This window comes from Crassostrea angulata, chromosome 10 (genome assembly GCF_025612915.1).
Source record: "Crassostrea angulata isolate pt1a10 chromosome 10, ASM2561291v2, whole genome shotgun sequence".
NCBI lineage: Eukaryota > Metazoa > Mollusca > Bivalvia > Ostreida > Ostreidae > Magallana > Magallana angulata.
In genome coordinates, this window is record NC_069120.1 from 49631326 (window position 1) to 49646755 (window position 15430).

The 15430-nt window shown below is 36.8% G+C and overlaps 2 protein-coding genes across 2 annotated transcripts; both read left to right on the forward strand.

The window, feature by feature from the left end:
• Positions 1-4675: 4675 nt before the first annotated feature.
• On the forward strand, positions 4676-8800 carry LOC128167141 (nucleoredoxin-like). Its single transcript, XM_052832688.1, has 3 exons — positions 4676-4834; positions 7007-7206; positions 8433-8800. The coding sequence occupies exons 1-3, from the start codon at positions 4744-4746 to the stop codon at positions 8571-8573; spliced, it is 432 nt and encodes a 143-aa protein (XP_052688648.1). The 5' UTR covers positions 4676-4743; the 3' UTR covers positions 8574-8800.
• A 1038-nt stretch (positions 8801-9838) lies between these two features.
• Positions 9839-11502, forward strand: LOC128167762 (RYamide receptor-like). Its single transcript, XM_052833655.1, has 2 exons — positions 9839-10852; positions 11015-11502. Exons 1-2 carry the CDS (start codon positions 10079-10081, stop codon positions 11357-11359), a joined length of 1119 nt encoding a protein of 372 aa, XP_052689615.1. The 5' UTR covers positions 9839-10078; the 3' UTR covers positions 11360-11502.
• The last annotated feature ends 3928 nt before the right edge of the window (positions 11503-15430 follow it).

Sequence of the window (15430 nt, forward strand, 5' to 3'; positions counted from 1 at the left end):
ATAAAATTATGTAATCGAAAGATATTGTGGGTATCCCATGTCATGGTGTCATGATGGTGTACCAGCTACCCGCCGTGACGGAGGTTAGCGTTCGCTCGCGACCGAGCCCTTCTCTCTCTCTCTCTCTCTCTCTCTCTCTCTCTCTTAAAAGAATAACTAGATAATTTTTTTTGAGAAGGAAATGTTGTTAAACCGTTCTTATGTTCTTACACATTTCAAAGAAATTAAGAACATGTTTTGAAAGTTTGGCTGTTGATATTTCATGTCGATAAAAAAAACATTTAAACATTTCAGTAAATGTATTGATATCATTTTATGTGTGCATGTACATGTAATCTTATTGAAAGCTACTACAAGTATGTAAACCCGTTTCCTGTTATCGTAACCTTACCCCCCCCCCCCCCCACACCGCTTTATGACTGTCGAAGTTAACTTTAGTCCCAATTGTTTTACACAAAGGTGTGAAACCGTCGCACTGACAGGAAATCACTCTACGCTTGAACGCACATAATACACAGGAATGAGGCAGGTAGATAATCTGTGTAACGATTGACCAAGAAGAATTCTACATCAAACAATTTTACTAATAGTTATATCAAATAATTGATTCATTTTATTGCGTTCTTTAACCGCTAAACGTGTTGAAGATGTTCCTTCCCGCAAAAAACCTCCATTATAAACTAAACAAGAGATAGAGAAAAAACACAACGAATTAAACTTTCCAAACACAGTATATCATGCATCACGAACATTGTAAAGAAACTTAACGGTTAAACATACTTCTTATTTTCTTTATTAAAAATAAAACTAATAGAACGAAACTTTATCATGGAGGAAACACGTGGTAGAGCTAGCGGGCTGATTTGATTGACAGGTGCAGCACGTGGACTCAAATCTGAAATTGCATGATGGATTCAATCACAGTGTACCATATTCTTTTATGAATACTAATTTTATGAATATTTAGTATTGGATATTAATATATTTCACATAAGTGTACGTTAAATTACGCCTAAACGTCTCTCTCTCTCTCTCTCTCTCTCTCTCTCTCTCTCTCTCTCTCTCTCTCCTGCAAGGTGTTGTGCGATTGGACGAAGCCGTACGCGATATAAACTTTTTCTTTTGTCGTAAATAGGTGTGAAAACCCTCAAGGGCATGTGGTTTTTTACCCTGAGTTTGTTAATCACTACATGTATACACAGAAAATGATCGTGACTTAAACTTTATCTGTATACACAGGAAACGCATACTGATAACACGTTATGATTCAAGGTGCTTTAACGCAGCACCAAGTTTATATATGAATGATAATTTTATTATTGAATGGAAAAATAGATTTGTTAGTTGATTCCCGACATTTGTTCATTTCTCAATTTAAAACATACACATATATTGACAGTTTACGGCGCTATGCGTGTCATCTTATAAAATGAGAAGATGAAATTGCTCTGCATTGATACGAGTTCATCTAATGAAAATATTGAATTTAAAGATTGTTATAAAAACAGGATTATCAACTAATAGAAATAATAACTGAAATAAGCACGTCAAATACAAAGATATGTGTTCTTATTTACACATCACAAAATTTAACAGCGTAATAATCATGTTATGTTGTAATTCGAATGTAGTTTCCGATTTCATGAAATTCTATTTCATAAATATAATTTATTAAATTTATAATAATATGGACCACAATTTATTTACAATGCAGCTGTTATGCTTAAATCTGAAGTCGCATATTTGACGTGGATTTACGCGACCCGCATTGCCTGTAATGTACAGTACAGGTAAAGTAACAACAAGCAGCAGCGGGAATAACGGTAAATCACACCGTCGCGGTGTCATCACGGTCGCAAACCATTCCGCGATCAAAAACCGCGATGGTGTATCGCGGGAACGATAAAAATACCGTGACGGTAACGCGGGCCAATACGGGATCCGCGTTGCCTGTACTGTAGATGTCAGAAGTTGAGTTTAAGTTGAAGCTTTAAAAAATCCCTATAGACCTGACACTCAATACGAGACGGAGGGTGAAAACTGAAAAAAGGTGTCACTGGAATGAATAAGGGAGACAGGAAATGTTAGGTAATCTAAATCCCGGAAAAAGTGCGACAGAGCGATATAGTTTTCTTTCTTACCATCACGTTTTCGCTTCATTTGCTTATTTAGTTTTGTAATTGAAATTTCATTCCCCGTGTCTCTGCAGTTTCTCATTGTTCTCATTAGGAGAAAGTATAATTTAATTTGAACATATTTCACTGAATAAATTCAATAGGATTGGACAGGTATATAGCCTATGTATATCCTCTCCTTGTATTATAGGTCAAGTAACAAGAATTTTATAAGTATAAAGTATAATATACATATCAAATATAATCATGTATTTAAATAATAACAGAAGTAATGAGAAAGTATCTAAATGCAAGTGTTCATTTCTCCATGGTAAGTGTCAACTGTCAACCTGTCCCCCTGTCGACAGTAGATTCTGTTACGGAAAGCGTCTAATGTAAACTGAGGAATGGGTTGACAGTTTACACTTTCCATGAAAAGTTGCCAACCACCAACCTGTCCCTCAATCGACAAAATACTGTTCTTGAATGTGTCAGCTGTCAACCGTCGACCTGTCACCTGGTCGACAGTAGATTATGTTATTGAATATGTCAACTGTCAACAGTCGACTTGTTCCCTGGTCGACATCAGAACATAGATGTGGAAATATCATCGAATCATATATATGTATGTGATGTAAGAACATCGGGTGAGCTTGTCAGAGGCGTATTTGCTACCATTTTCCAAATATCTTTTCTTGGGATGCATATAACATCTCTTTTGAAAAATGTTTGACATTTGCAGATTTTCATTAATAAAAAAACCACGTGCACGGTTTTGCAAGTCTGAAAAATACAGCGGGGGTGCAAAACGTCCTTAACTATGAGTTGTAGAAACCCGTTTTTGAATTACTGGGTGGTAATCAACCAATCATTTGAAATTTTGCAATTTCTCAGAATCTCAAAAGAACTTTGCCTTAAGTTAATAAAAATGCCAGAGTTACAATTATAGTTATTTAGACATAGATTTACCCGACATAAAAGTCATTATGAGATATTTATAGTTAAAAAGATGGGTCTCTGAAGATAACCCTCACCCCTCTAAAAAAAACCGCTCCAATTACCATACACCTGAACATTCCCGAACTCCATTTTCTAAGAAACGTGAACTTCCTGGAATATACTTTTGTATATACATTGCGTAAGAAAATGTTCCCATCCTATTTTTTGTAAAAAAAAAAAAAAAAAAGTTAATGCATCGAATTTTTGTTCTTAGAATCTTTTTTGACTTAGCTGCAGCCACTCTTAGTTCCATTTCTCTTTAAATATTTGAAAAATTTATATTTGATTATACGAAATATGGAATCTCTATCCTTACTTAATATAGTCACTCATTTTCATTGTGAAGGATCTGAAAAATCCATTTGGCAAATAACAAAATCGGGAAACTTTCGGGAAAATGGGGGAAGGGATAGAAACCAAACAACATTCTGCTGTGCAATTTTTTGTTTATTTTGACATTACTAATGCCCAGGAATTTTCACATATTAAATACTTTGTCTACAGGCACGTACATATGTAGCGTCGGAAGGGGGAGGGTTTGGGGTGGTCAGGGGGGATCCCCCCACCCTTGTTGCATCAAACATATTTCTCAGTTATTAGGATAAGATGTAAAAATTGAAGTGTTAAAGAGGAAATGAATAATAAATGAAAAGTTGCCGGTTTGTTTGTTTGTTTTGTTGTTGTTGGTTTTTTTTTTGGTTAATTTTTTTTTGTTGCTTGTTTGACTTTTGATCTGAACATATTTTATTATGCAAATTATTATTTATTTACATAATGGATTAGACAGCAGGCAGTGTACGATGTAAGCCCTCTCCACCTGGATTAGTCTGACCCCCCCCCCCCCTCCCAATTTTTTAAAAAACTATGCTACTTGTCTATGCATGTCTAACCTACTTTATTGCAATTGGCATACAAAAATACCTGCATTTACCATTTCAATTGATTTTGAATTTGAAGTAGTGCGATTTTTAAACCTCACTGACACACATTTTATTTAGCTACGTGGACCTGGTCATGCAAGTCATTTCGTAGTTAATATTTGCCGTGATGTTATTCACTCAGACGACATTTTTACTTTCCACCCCCCCCCCCCCCCACACACACACACACAGAAACGCATCCATCTTATACTATAATTCTACTCGGAAAAGTTTAAGAATGATCATTTTTTGGTAACAGAGACATTCTTGATCAGTCCTGACGTCGTAGTAGATAACGCAGGTCATTCTCATACCTTATAAAGAGAGGATCGACATTGAAAGGTAGAGGTAAATAAGGTGGGGTAACATATCTCAAATGTAGAAGCAGTTCCACGAATGGAATCTGAATGCGTTTGATATCGGACATCGGGGCAATCAGAATCCTAAATCACGGGGGACTGGAATAATTTTTTAGTAAAAAGTGCGAAGTCACACTGAAATCTGACACAAAATGTCGAATATAGAAATGAGATAAGATATGTTATGGTAAGAATTCTCTAGATTGCGGTCATACTTCTATTTATACTCATTAACATCTATCGTAGCAACGCATATCTATAAATAGACCTTGGGGATTTTCCATGGTGGAGGTAAGTATATAAGAAGGGACATAAATAATCGAAGTCGATCGAGCCGATTGAACTGCCAACATGGACGCCGCTTTGTGTGGAATGACTAAAGTCGAAGGCAAGGATGGAGAAGTCCAGGTTTCCGATTTGGTACAAGGAAAAACCTGTGTAGGTAAGTAAACCTTCATAACCTGAACAGGTAAATGTTAAAGTATACAGCAGTTCAAGGCCGACATTGTGGTACGCCATGTCACCGTGTATAAACTTAATGGACGGAGAGCTCACAATTTATGTCATTATGTGGCGTTGCCATAGATCCACTATATACAAGTATATAATGGAGGCATTGCTAATGGAGGAACGCATCACGCAGAAGAAAATCGATCCCCTCCTGCATATGGATGAAACGTGGCAGTTGGCGATTCATAAAAAATGAATGTAGGGGCACTGGTCCGATCATTAAAAAATCCCACCATAGCTTTATTCAGGAAATGTTAAAACAACAAAATCATTTAATTAGGTATACTGCATCGTAATTTCCCTTTATTTACGGAAGTTGAATTATATTGTGTACACACCCCTATGTTTCCGCATCAAGTAGTGCGTCACGTAGCAGCTGGTGTCGTTTAATTGTCAGTTTTGTCCATACTTAATGATTATAGGATGCTTATATCTATTTAGTACGAGAGAGAGAGAGAGAGAGAGAGAGAGAGAGAGAGAGAGGAGAGAACCACCCACACAACACAGTATGAAGAGCATAAGCTAATCAATTATGCGAAAAATTAAGTGCATATCTTTGAAAAACAATAGCTGTTCTACGGAGAGAGAATGAGAGAGAGAGAGAGAGAGAGAGAGAGGAGAGAGAGAGGACTGAAGTTTTCTATGGTTAGTTAAATTGACGGAAATGAAGCCTGTTATTTTATGTGCGTGTCCAGGCCTGGTCTAGAGAAGGGGATTTTGAAATACCGCCACGTTTTAATCCTTCCATTAAACTATTGACAAATCCTACTAGGATATTGATATATATCAATTTCTCTCAGCTGTTCCGTATGAGTGATTATATCAATTCACGGAAGAATGAGACAGTCACAATTTAATATGCTGACTTATATGTCGGCCAATGTTGCATATTCTTGTTTCCATTGGACACATTATAAATATTGGTATATATCTAACCAGCGAGCTCTTTTACAAACATCGAAATTTGTAAAAACAAAACAAAACACAGTGTCTGGTTTGGTGTTTAAAGGTTAAGGTCGTATGGGACACCTCGATATTGTTAAGCATTTCCTAGCAAAATGAACAATTAATCAAGCATAATTTAATAATGTATTTCTTTCTCAAAGTTGTTACCTTATAGCATAATGTAATGAGCTAAAGTGTTTAATACCAATCTGTAATACATGGGTTCGATTCCCGCTGGTGGACTATATAAATTTTACCTTTTCAAAAAGTTTTTAAAACATACCGGTATATATTACTAGTATTTGGTGAAATATTGCAAAAATTGAAGAATTGTCATGATTATAATGTACTTTTATCCACCTTAATACCGACAGGTGTCCCAGACAACCTTACATATGTAAGTGCAGGAGGTTATTAACGCTGTAAAAAGAATTGAGTTTGGTCAAGTTTATCCAAACAAGACTGTTAAAAGCAATCTTGTAACCATCTCAAATACTCCTCAAAGTCTTAGAGACATTTTAATCCATTTCACAGCTAATTTAAAGACGTAACTTTCCAGCAAATATGTCAGTTGCGACCAATTATGTTACAACATGATCGCACCGCCGGTCCTTTTATTTACTAACAATACAAAATACCAAATGCTTTGAACAAGTTTGCAAAAATTGGCCATGTAATTCTGTTATTTTTTAACCCCCAGTTCAGACGACATTGATGTTACGATGATATTTATTCAAATCAGATCGAAACTGTAGTCAACGCTTCTGAAATAGTACGAAATGACAATGTTAATTCAAAAGTTTACTTGTTGTTTCTTCGCGCACCCATGAGCACAGAATTGGGAAAAGCATTGTCTCGTTCAAATAAAACGAAAAACGAAGATTTTTCCAGGTTAACATTAGTATTGCCTTTCTCAATCGAAATTAGAATCATTATAAACGAAGTTTGGTTGGAACGTGATGAGCCCTTCGGACTTTACGGGATTTATCATGTGACCAACCAAGTTTATATCCCGGTGAACTTGTTAATTTCTTAAGTAAAACAATTTTACTCACACACACGCGCCATATATATGTACCTTAAAATACACATCATAGGCTGCATTTGTTTAAGTTATATTTTTATGTTTCCCTAATGCAATACGATAACTCTATTCTAGGTTTGTATTTCTCCGCACATTGGTGTCCACCTTGTCGAGGATTCACCCCCGTCTTGGCCCAGCTATACACCAAGCTGAAGGAAAACAACCAAAGCATAGAAATCATCTTCGTCAGCTCGGACCGCGACGAAAACAGCTTCAAGGAGTACTTCAATGAGATGCCGTGGCACGCACTTCCCTTCAGTGAGCGTGACCTTAAGGTAAGCTGCAGTGACCCAACACTATAGTCTTTGAGTACCTTCAGTTTAGTTCCGGTAAAGTGCATGTCTGCTCGGAACTTACTGAGTTTGTACACTGTCTTTAGCTCTCGGTTTGGTAACATTAACAAATTCTCGGATCCTTCCGCCAGAGCTCTAAAACCACCCCACGTTAAAGCTTGTAATTAATGGAGCTGCTCCCCACAAATTTGAAGTGTGAGTTAGACGGAGTTTAATCTCTCTTCTATTGTGAATAGATCATATGGTTAGATTCAGTAAAGTTTGGCCCAATCTTAAAGGATAATTACAAAAAGTCAGATCAGGTCAGATTGAAAAAGGATAAATAAAAAGTCGTTTTCTCGTGAGATACGTCTGGAAAAATCTAAAGTGAGTAGCGTAGTCTCTACATCGAAGCAACTGTCCTATACAGGCACCGAACATACAGGTATAAGAAAGTCCCAGTCAACCATCGTAAGGCCCCGGGTCCTTCCATATCTTCGGAATCCATCACACGATGGACTGTAAACATCGGTTGATAAGCCATCGTACGTTATTGGCCGCTGTGGAAAACCCCCGGTTACTGTTTCATTGATGGCTTTTGTATGTGGAAACCTGATGAATTATTGATGCAATCTTTGCATCATGGTTAACAATTTTATTCATGAGAATCGGCTATAGTTATACTTCAAAGATAGTGTTTACATGTATTCGCGGGGAGGTTTGATAAAATTTAACATTATATAAATAGTGCCTGTTTGGGAGGGTAACTGTTGAAATTGACACCCCGAGAAAAATCAAAATCATTGTCAATCGACGCGAAGCGGAGGTTGACAATGGTTTTCGAGAGGTGTCAATGTCAAGTTATACTCCCAAACAGGCACTATTTATTTTATTATACTGAATGTCTTAATTTTAAAGAAAATTTACTGCTTTCATATAGAAATGAAGCTAGTGAACTTTACGGCGAACCGTACGCGCATAATTAAGGCGCATGCAACAATTCGTTGTGATATTCGTTGCCAAGTGTGTTGCTAACGCTGAAGGTAATAGAACGAATTATTAACTGCGTCTAAACCAATCAGATTTCAGTATTTAACATGAAAGTATAATAAAAATGTATATACACGTATGACCTTAACAGAAAGTTGTTAGATGATAAGATAAACTACTTCAATGATTTTGATGAACTAACATTGCATGTACATAATACTGTTTATATTTTGTTACAGGCGAAGTTAGGAGAAAAATATGGTGTTAGAGGAATTCCTACCCTAATTATTCTGGATAAAGACGGAAACATCAAAGACGCCGAGGCGAGGGGCACCGCCCAGAACTGCCCGGGAGACAAACTCCCGGACAAGTGGTGCTAGGATATCTGTGCCGGTCGTCAATGTGTGACTTCGTGTATATTTACATTTCAATCGTTGTCTTATTATTTCATTTCATTTATTGACTGAGCTAAAACCTCTCCTTTTTTTAGGTACATGTAATCTTGTTTGTATTACGTTTAACATCAATGCTTATATATTTATGTAACGTATTTATTGATGTGTACATGTCGAGAACCAAATAAAAAGAACCTTTATGTAACGATCAATAGACTCTTTATAGAACGAAACACAGTTTCATATGAAGAATTGTTTAGCCACAAACACCATAACTAAACCGTTCGTTATTACAGTTTTTCCCCTTTATTTTATTAAATAATTTTCCAAATAAAATAATCAATCGACCCGTGCGAATGCAATTGAAACCCCATATAAGGATATGTGTACGAATTTCCTACTGTATTAATAGATACGGGACGGGAGCGATCGCTCTAACCGTTGTTGTATAGCAGCTACACTGTATACCCCCATTGTAGCCTCCCCCCCCCCTCCCCCGGAAAACTGGCTACATTATAGCCTTCTCTGGTATGGTTACGATAACTAAGCAATACTTTCTCTTTACAATCAAATGATGTTTCCTATCTAGTGTAAACTTAACATCTGGGTTGGTGATGGGTATTCTTGTTACACAGTCTACATCATCAATCCTTATTCCTTAATTATTATCATACCTTGACTATAGGAGAGAACATAAGCATTACCCCTGCTGTTCGACTCGATCCAATGTATTCTTATATTCTTGAATGAAATGCTTATCAAATTAGCATAACGGATGAATGGTTCATTCGTTGAAACAATTACATGTATTGGTAATTGCATCGTTATTTATTTTGATTACTTTATTATGATTATGTTTTTTAAAAAAATATAATTAAATCAAAAAGCCACAAATATAGATCTTTGTCTACATAAGCATACAGTTAGTTGGTTTTATAATTCATATTTACAATATGTTATTAACATACGGTGTGCCTCTTGTGTACATTGTACATATTATAATGTATAATCTTTTTTAAAGACCTAAATAGAGTATACGGACATGGAATTATCAATAACTGGCAACGCACCTGCCAAACACCGAACTTTACAAAAATTACTTGTTTTGTAACGAAATCTTTTAAAAGCATAATTAGGTTTGTAAAATTTCTAATTTTGTTTTAGCACACTAGTCAGGTCTTTAAGAAATATTATAACATGACCACGTGACAGCTTCCTACCGTCCAATCAATTGCTTTGAAATCATACTGTATCATGACAGCAATCACCAACACCCGTGAGTACTGCCAATCAGATATTATATGTGTAAGTTGTTATTGTTCATCACACTGTCGCTTCGTTTATGTCTCCGATTAATCCAATCGGTAGCTTCTTGAAAATTAAATTGATTGCAGGCCCAATCATTGGCGTTGGGTTTATATAAAACCCAAAGCTAGCGACAAAAGTTCACGTATAAGTTCTAAGCAATTAGAGGACTTCACACAGTCAAAATGAATTTTCTTTCAAACGCAAGCTTTTTGCTTCAGACCAATATCTCAAGCATTACAAACTCTTCGAAAAATGCGACGACGACTTGGGAAAACTCTGTCGATGAATATTGTCTTCCGGAAACATTTGTAACGCTTGTTTTATTAACTTACCTAGTATTTTTTGTGCTCTCAGTCCTGGGAAATGGCACCGTCTGCATTGCTATAGGTCTCCGGTTCCTTAAACCAACAGTGACAAATTTCTTTATGGGAAGCTTAGCTGCATGCGATGTTTTGATATCATTTATCATCCCTTTTACAGTTCTCAGTAACCTTGTTTTTATGTATTGGCCGTTCGGGGCCTTTCTGTGTCCATCCATCTCTCTCGTCCAACTAATGACAACATTGCTAAGGGCTTTGACATTAGTTGCAATGACTTGCGATAGATATTACGTCCTATCAAGGCCATTCAAAGGGCGTCTCCTTGCAAAGCAAGCAAAACTTGTCATTGTTGGGATCTGGATATTTTCGTTCATAGTTTGCCTTCCCTCTGGTATCTTCTCGGAGATCATTTATTTACCACACGAGCCGGGATCGAGCGGTCTGTGTGTGGAGGTTTGGCCCCAGGACACATTACGTCACATCTATGGAGTCGTCATCATGGTGATGCAGTATTTCGTGCCCCTGGTCCTGATGCTTGCAACCTACTCACACATTGCAGTTATTGTGTGGAGGAAGAAAACCCCGGGGGAGGCCAACAGGAAACGCGATCAGAGGCGGGCAAGGTCCAAAAAGAAGGTGAGAAAGACCTATTTTTTCAGCTATAAGATGATCATCATTATATCAAAAACAATATTCTTACTTAAAATATTTGCAGAATTTTTTTCTAGTTTAATGCTATCAGAAAACTATTGATCAATGACATATTAACTCTGCATTCTGGATTTCATTGCTTTACAGATGCTCTCAATGCTGATCATGGTTGTGTTAAACTACCTCTTTTCCTGGCTTCCGTATCACGTGATTACTCTTATTGGTGACGTCAATCCCACCATTTACGACTCCAAGGCCGTGCACATGCTTTGGGTAGTTGCGCATCTTCTCTCCTTTAGCAACGGTGGCACAAATGTCATCATCTACTATTGGAGGAACAGGAATTACCGCATGGCCTTTAAAAGCCTCAAGGAAATGTTGATAAAACACTTCTCAAAGACACACGACAAACACGTAAGAGTCACGCGTGGTCGAAAACCCAGTGCCCCTCTACAAAATTCACACCTTACTTCAACGGGATCAATGACTTGAGGTTGTTTTGTAGACAAAAAGACACAGTAATATTGATAATATTAGAATAAACCTAGTTCCGGTACAATCACATTTTTTGTTGGTTACGTTTTCTGTATTCTATAAATCGACGTACCTCTTCAAAGTAAAGTGTTTCAATTAAGTCAGAATGCTGAATTGTTTTCAATGTAAATAAATTCAGAGAGCGGTATACCTTTTAATGAATATACATGTACATTCATGCACAAAGATGACAGAATGTCTAAACAATCGCTAATTTATCAGAACAAATTTAAACTTGATAAAAACTTGGAGAAAATGGGTAAAGGACAGAAATTATATTTTTTTTAAACATTAAACTGATTATTAATATGGACATTTTGCATTTAGATATGACGTATCGAAAGGACAATGCAAGGGAAAAAAACAACCGTTACATTAAAATGCTTTCTTATCTAACGTTGCAAAAAAATATTATACTTTTTTCCTCCAATGCTACCTACATGTATTATACAAAGCTCGTATGAATCGCAAAAGATAGCATTTTAGATTTATCGATAATAGATCTAGACTAAGTATTTATCTTCGTTCATGGATGTTTTCTTTGTAAATATGGTGTTGTGTTGACCTTCTTTGGATAATTCAAACAATAAAATGCTTTCTTTGGTGATTCATGAGGGATATGAAGGTGGCGATATTGCAGAAAAAAATTACATTAGCTAAAAGAAAAAGCCAAATCGTCTTCTGTGAGACTTTGAGTCTGACATCATAATAATTATTTCGTGCAGTTTTTCTAAGGACGCTGTATATAGGCTTCGATCAATCGATAAACAGGGCGTGTTCATTCCAGTCCTGTCAGTATCTTGTCAGTTTCAGCCGCTGTAAATTTCGACCAATCGATAAATGGGGCGTGTAGATTTCAGTCTGTCTGTTTCGATAGAGCTATGAATTATCTATAAGTTTCCGTAAGAAATAGAGAGAATTATAATACTTTTTGGATGTAAATATAGAGCTATAAATTCCAATAAATTTCCGTTAGAGATAGAGGGAATAATACATGTTAGATACTCTTACAGTACGAAATCCTCGAACTAATACACGGCTCTCCTCGGACATCCAAGTAGATAAAAATACGAATCACCATGGTAACATTCGCATTTATATCGTAATGGTGAATTAGTTGTTCCTCATCGACAGATAATTTACATATGTTATCTCATTCATATGGATGATTGATTAAATTATTCAGAAATAGATGTAACTGAATGCTAATAGTAAAATGTTTTTATGAAATGCTTGCTTTGTACCCTCCAACTGATACATGTGCATATATAATTTCAAACATTTGATAATGTTAAGAGCTTGTAAATAAAATAAATAAATAAATAAATAAATAAATAAATAAATAAATAAATAAATAAATAAATGAAAGAATGATTGAATGAATGAATGAAGAAACTCTTACCTAAGATAAAATGGAAAGAAAAATGTTTCCAATCTGCATATAAAAACGCGGTACCGGGCTGGATATTTCACATACATGTACTTGATAAATTGACGTGGAAAGACGGGAAGTCGTTTGATTGACTATGTACATACACATTGTACTGAGCAGAGCACACACACACACACACACACACACACACACACACACACACACACACACACACACACACACACACACACACACACACACACACACACACACACACACACACACACACACACACACACACACACACACACACACACACACACACACACACACACACACACACACACACACACACACACACACACACACACACACACACACACACACACACACACACACACACACACACACACACACACACACACACACACACACACACACACACACACACACACACACACACACACACACACACACACACACACACACACACACACACACACACACACACACACACACACACACACACACACACACACACACACACACACACACACACACACACACACACACACACACACACACACACACACACACACACACACACACACACACACACACACACACACACACACACACACACACACACACACACACACACACACACACACACACACACACACACACACACACACACACACACACACACACACACACACACACACACACACACACACACACACACACACACACACACACACACACACACACACACACACACACACACACACACACACACACACACACACACACACACACACACACACACACACACACACACACACACACACACACACACACACACACACACACACACACACACACACACACACACACACACACACACACACACACACACACACACACACACACACACACACACACACACACACACACACACACACACACACACACACACACACACACACACACACACACACACACACACACACACACACACACACACACACACACACACACACACACACACACACACACACACACACACACACACACACACACACACACACACACACACACATACGCGTAAGAACCTTCAAGTTGGGTCCTCTAACGTAACACAGGCGAATGGGAACCCCCTTTTCTAGCTGGTATTTTGCAATGGTTTTCCTGCTACGTATTTATTTTACTATTACTATTGACATGTGCTATTTGAAAGACAAAACACCTGCAAGTGAGGATTTCCGGTTCAGATACATCCTGCCTACTAAAGACCACAAGATACACAAGATCAATTGAGGACACCTTATACACAGTGGTAACTGAGAACATTACAGGAACGAGACTTTCTGTGGAGTTATTTGGCCTTTTATTAGTTGTACTTTTAATAATGGCCATGTCTTATAAATGAGACAAAGTGCGAGCAACGTATCTGTCTTTGAGCAAAATAAACAAACAAATAAAAATTAAATGCGTTGCTTTCCGTGAAATACTAACACTTTTAAATAAAACCAATGGTTTTATATACAGCTAGTGTATGTCAATGAAATGACTTAAGTTTTCTCGGTTTGACCTCTATTTTCGCAAAGGTTATCATAGTCAAATGCAAAATTTTGATCTGTCATGATATCCGCGTTTTAAATATTCTATGATAAATAAAAGTAAAAACAATAGAATTTTACTGGCCTTCCAATCTTTTTACTTATCAACGCAAATTTTAAAAACATTATATATCTGTATATTTTGACAGAACTATTGATACCTATTCTTGATAAAATCATTTCTTTCTAAATAATGATATGTAAACACCTATGTCATTTACTAAGATTGCATTGGATCATGTTTGTCGTATAAATAGGACTTTATTCGTACGCACAAACTGCAATCTATCAACGTTGTTTTACAATAATATCAAAAAATACTTTCATCAGTCATTGTAATAAAAACAAAATAATATATAGACAGTTGATTAATACAGTGCAAGAAAAGTAACAAATACGCCGTAAATCATCTACTAATGAGTACTGTAATAATTATTACATAGTCAAACTAATACACATCAAATGAGGACTTCGATACACACTGTCAACCGAGGTCATATTGATACACATACCGTCAAATGGGGACTTTGATATACACACCGTCAACAGAGGTCATAGTGATACACATAACGTCAAATGGGGACTTTGATATACACACCGTCAACAGAGGTCAAATTGATACACATACCTTCAAATGCGGACCTTGATATACACACCGTCAAATGAGGACTTTGATATACACACTGTCAACCGAGATCATATTGATACACACACCGTCAAATGGGGACTTTGATATACACACTGTCAACAGAGGTCAAATTGATACACACACCGTCAAATGGGGACTAAAACAAACGAATGCTGAACGAATGAAGAACGAACAGACTGTGAATGGTATATGAATGCTAAACGGAATTTGGTGAGCGCTTAGTGAACAATGATTATACGGAGCGCGCGAACGAAGGACAGACTCTAGCGCTTGGGACGGTGAACGTACGATAAACGCTAGATGAACGATTGATTTGGAATACATCGGGCGTTTTAATTGATTGTACATATGTTATAAGTATGAAAAGATAGATAAATCGTATTTAA

Excerpts from the sequence above, each read along its gene's own strand:
- LOC128167141 (XM_052832688.1), top strand. The coding sequence starts at position 4,744 with ATGGACGCCGCTTTGTGTGGAATGACTAAAGTCGAAGGCAAGGATGGA. Across the intron at positions 4,835-7,006 it reads ACAAGGAAAAACCTGTGTAG|GTTTGTATTTCTCCGCACAT; the intron begins GTAAGTAAACCT and ends ACTCTATTCTAG. Across the intron at positions 7,207-8,432 it reads TCAGTGAGCGTGACCTTAAG|GCGAAGTTAGGAGAAAAATA; the intron begins GTAAGCTGCAGT and ends ATTTTGTTACAG.
- LOC128167762 (XM_052833655.1), top strand. The coding sequence starts at position 10,079 with ATGAATTTTCTTTCAAACGCAAGCTTTTTGCTTCAGACCAATATCTCA. Across the intron at positions 10,853-11,014 it reads GGGCAAGGTCCAAAAAGAAG|ATGCTCTCAATGCTGATCAT; the intron begins GTGAGAAAGACC and ends ATTGCTTTACAG.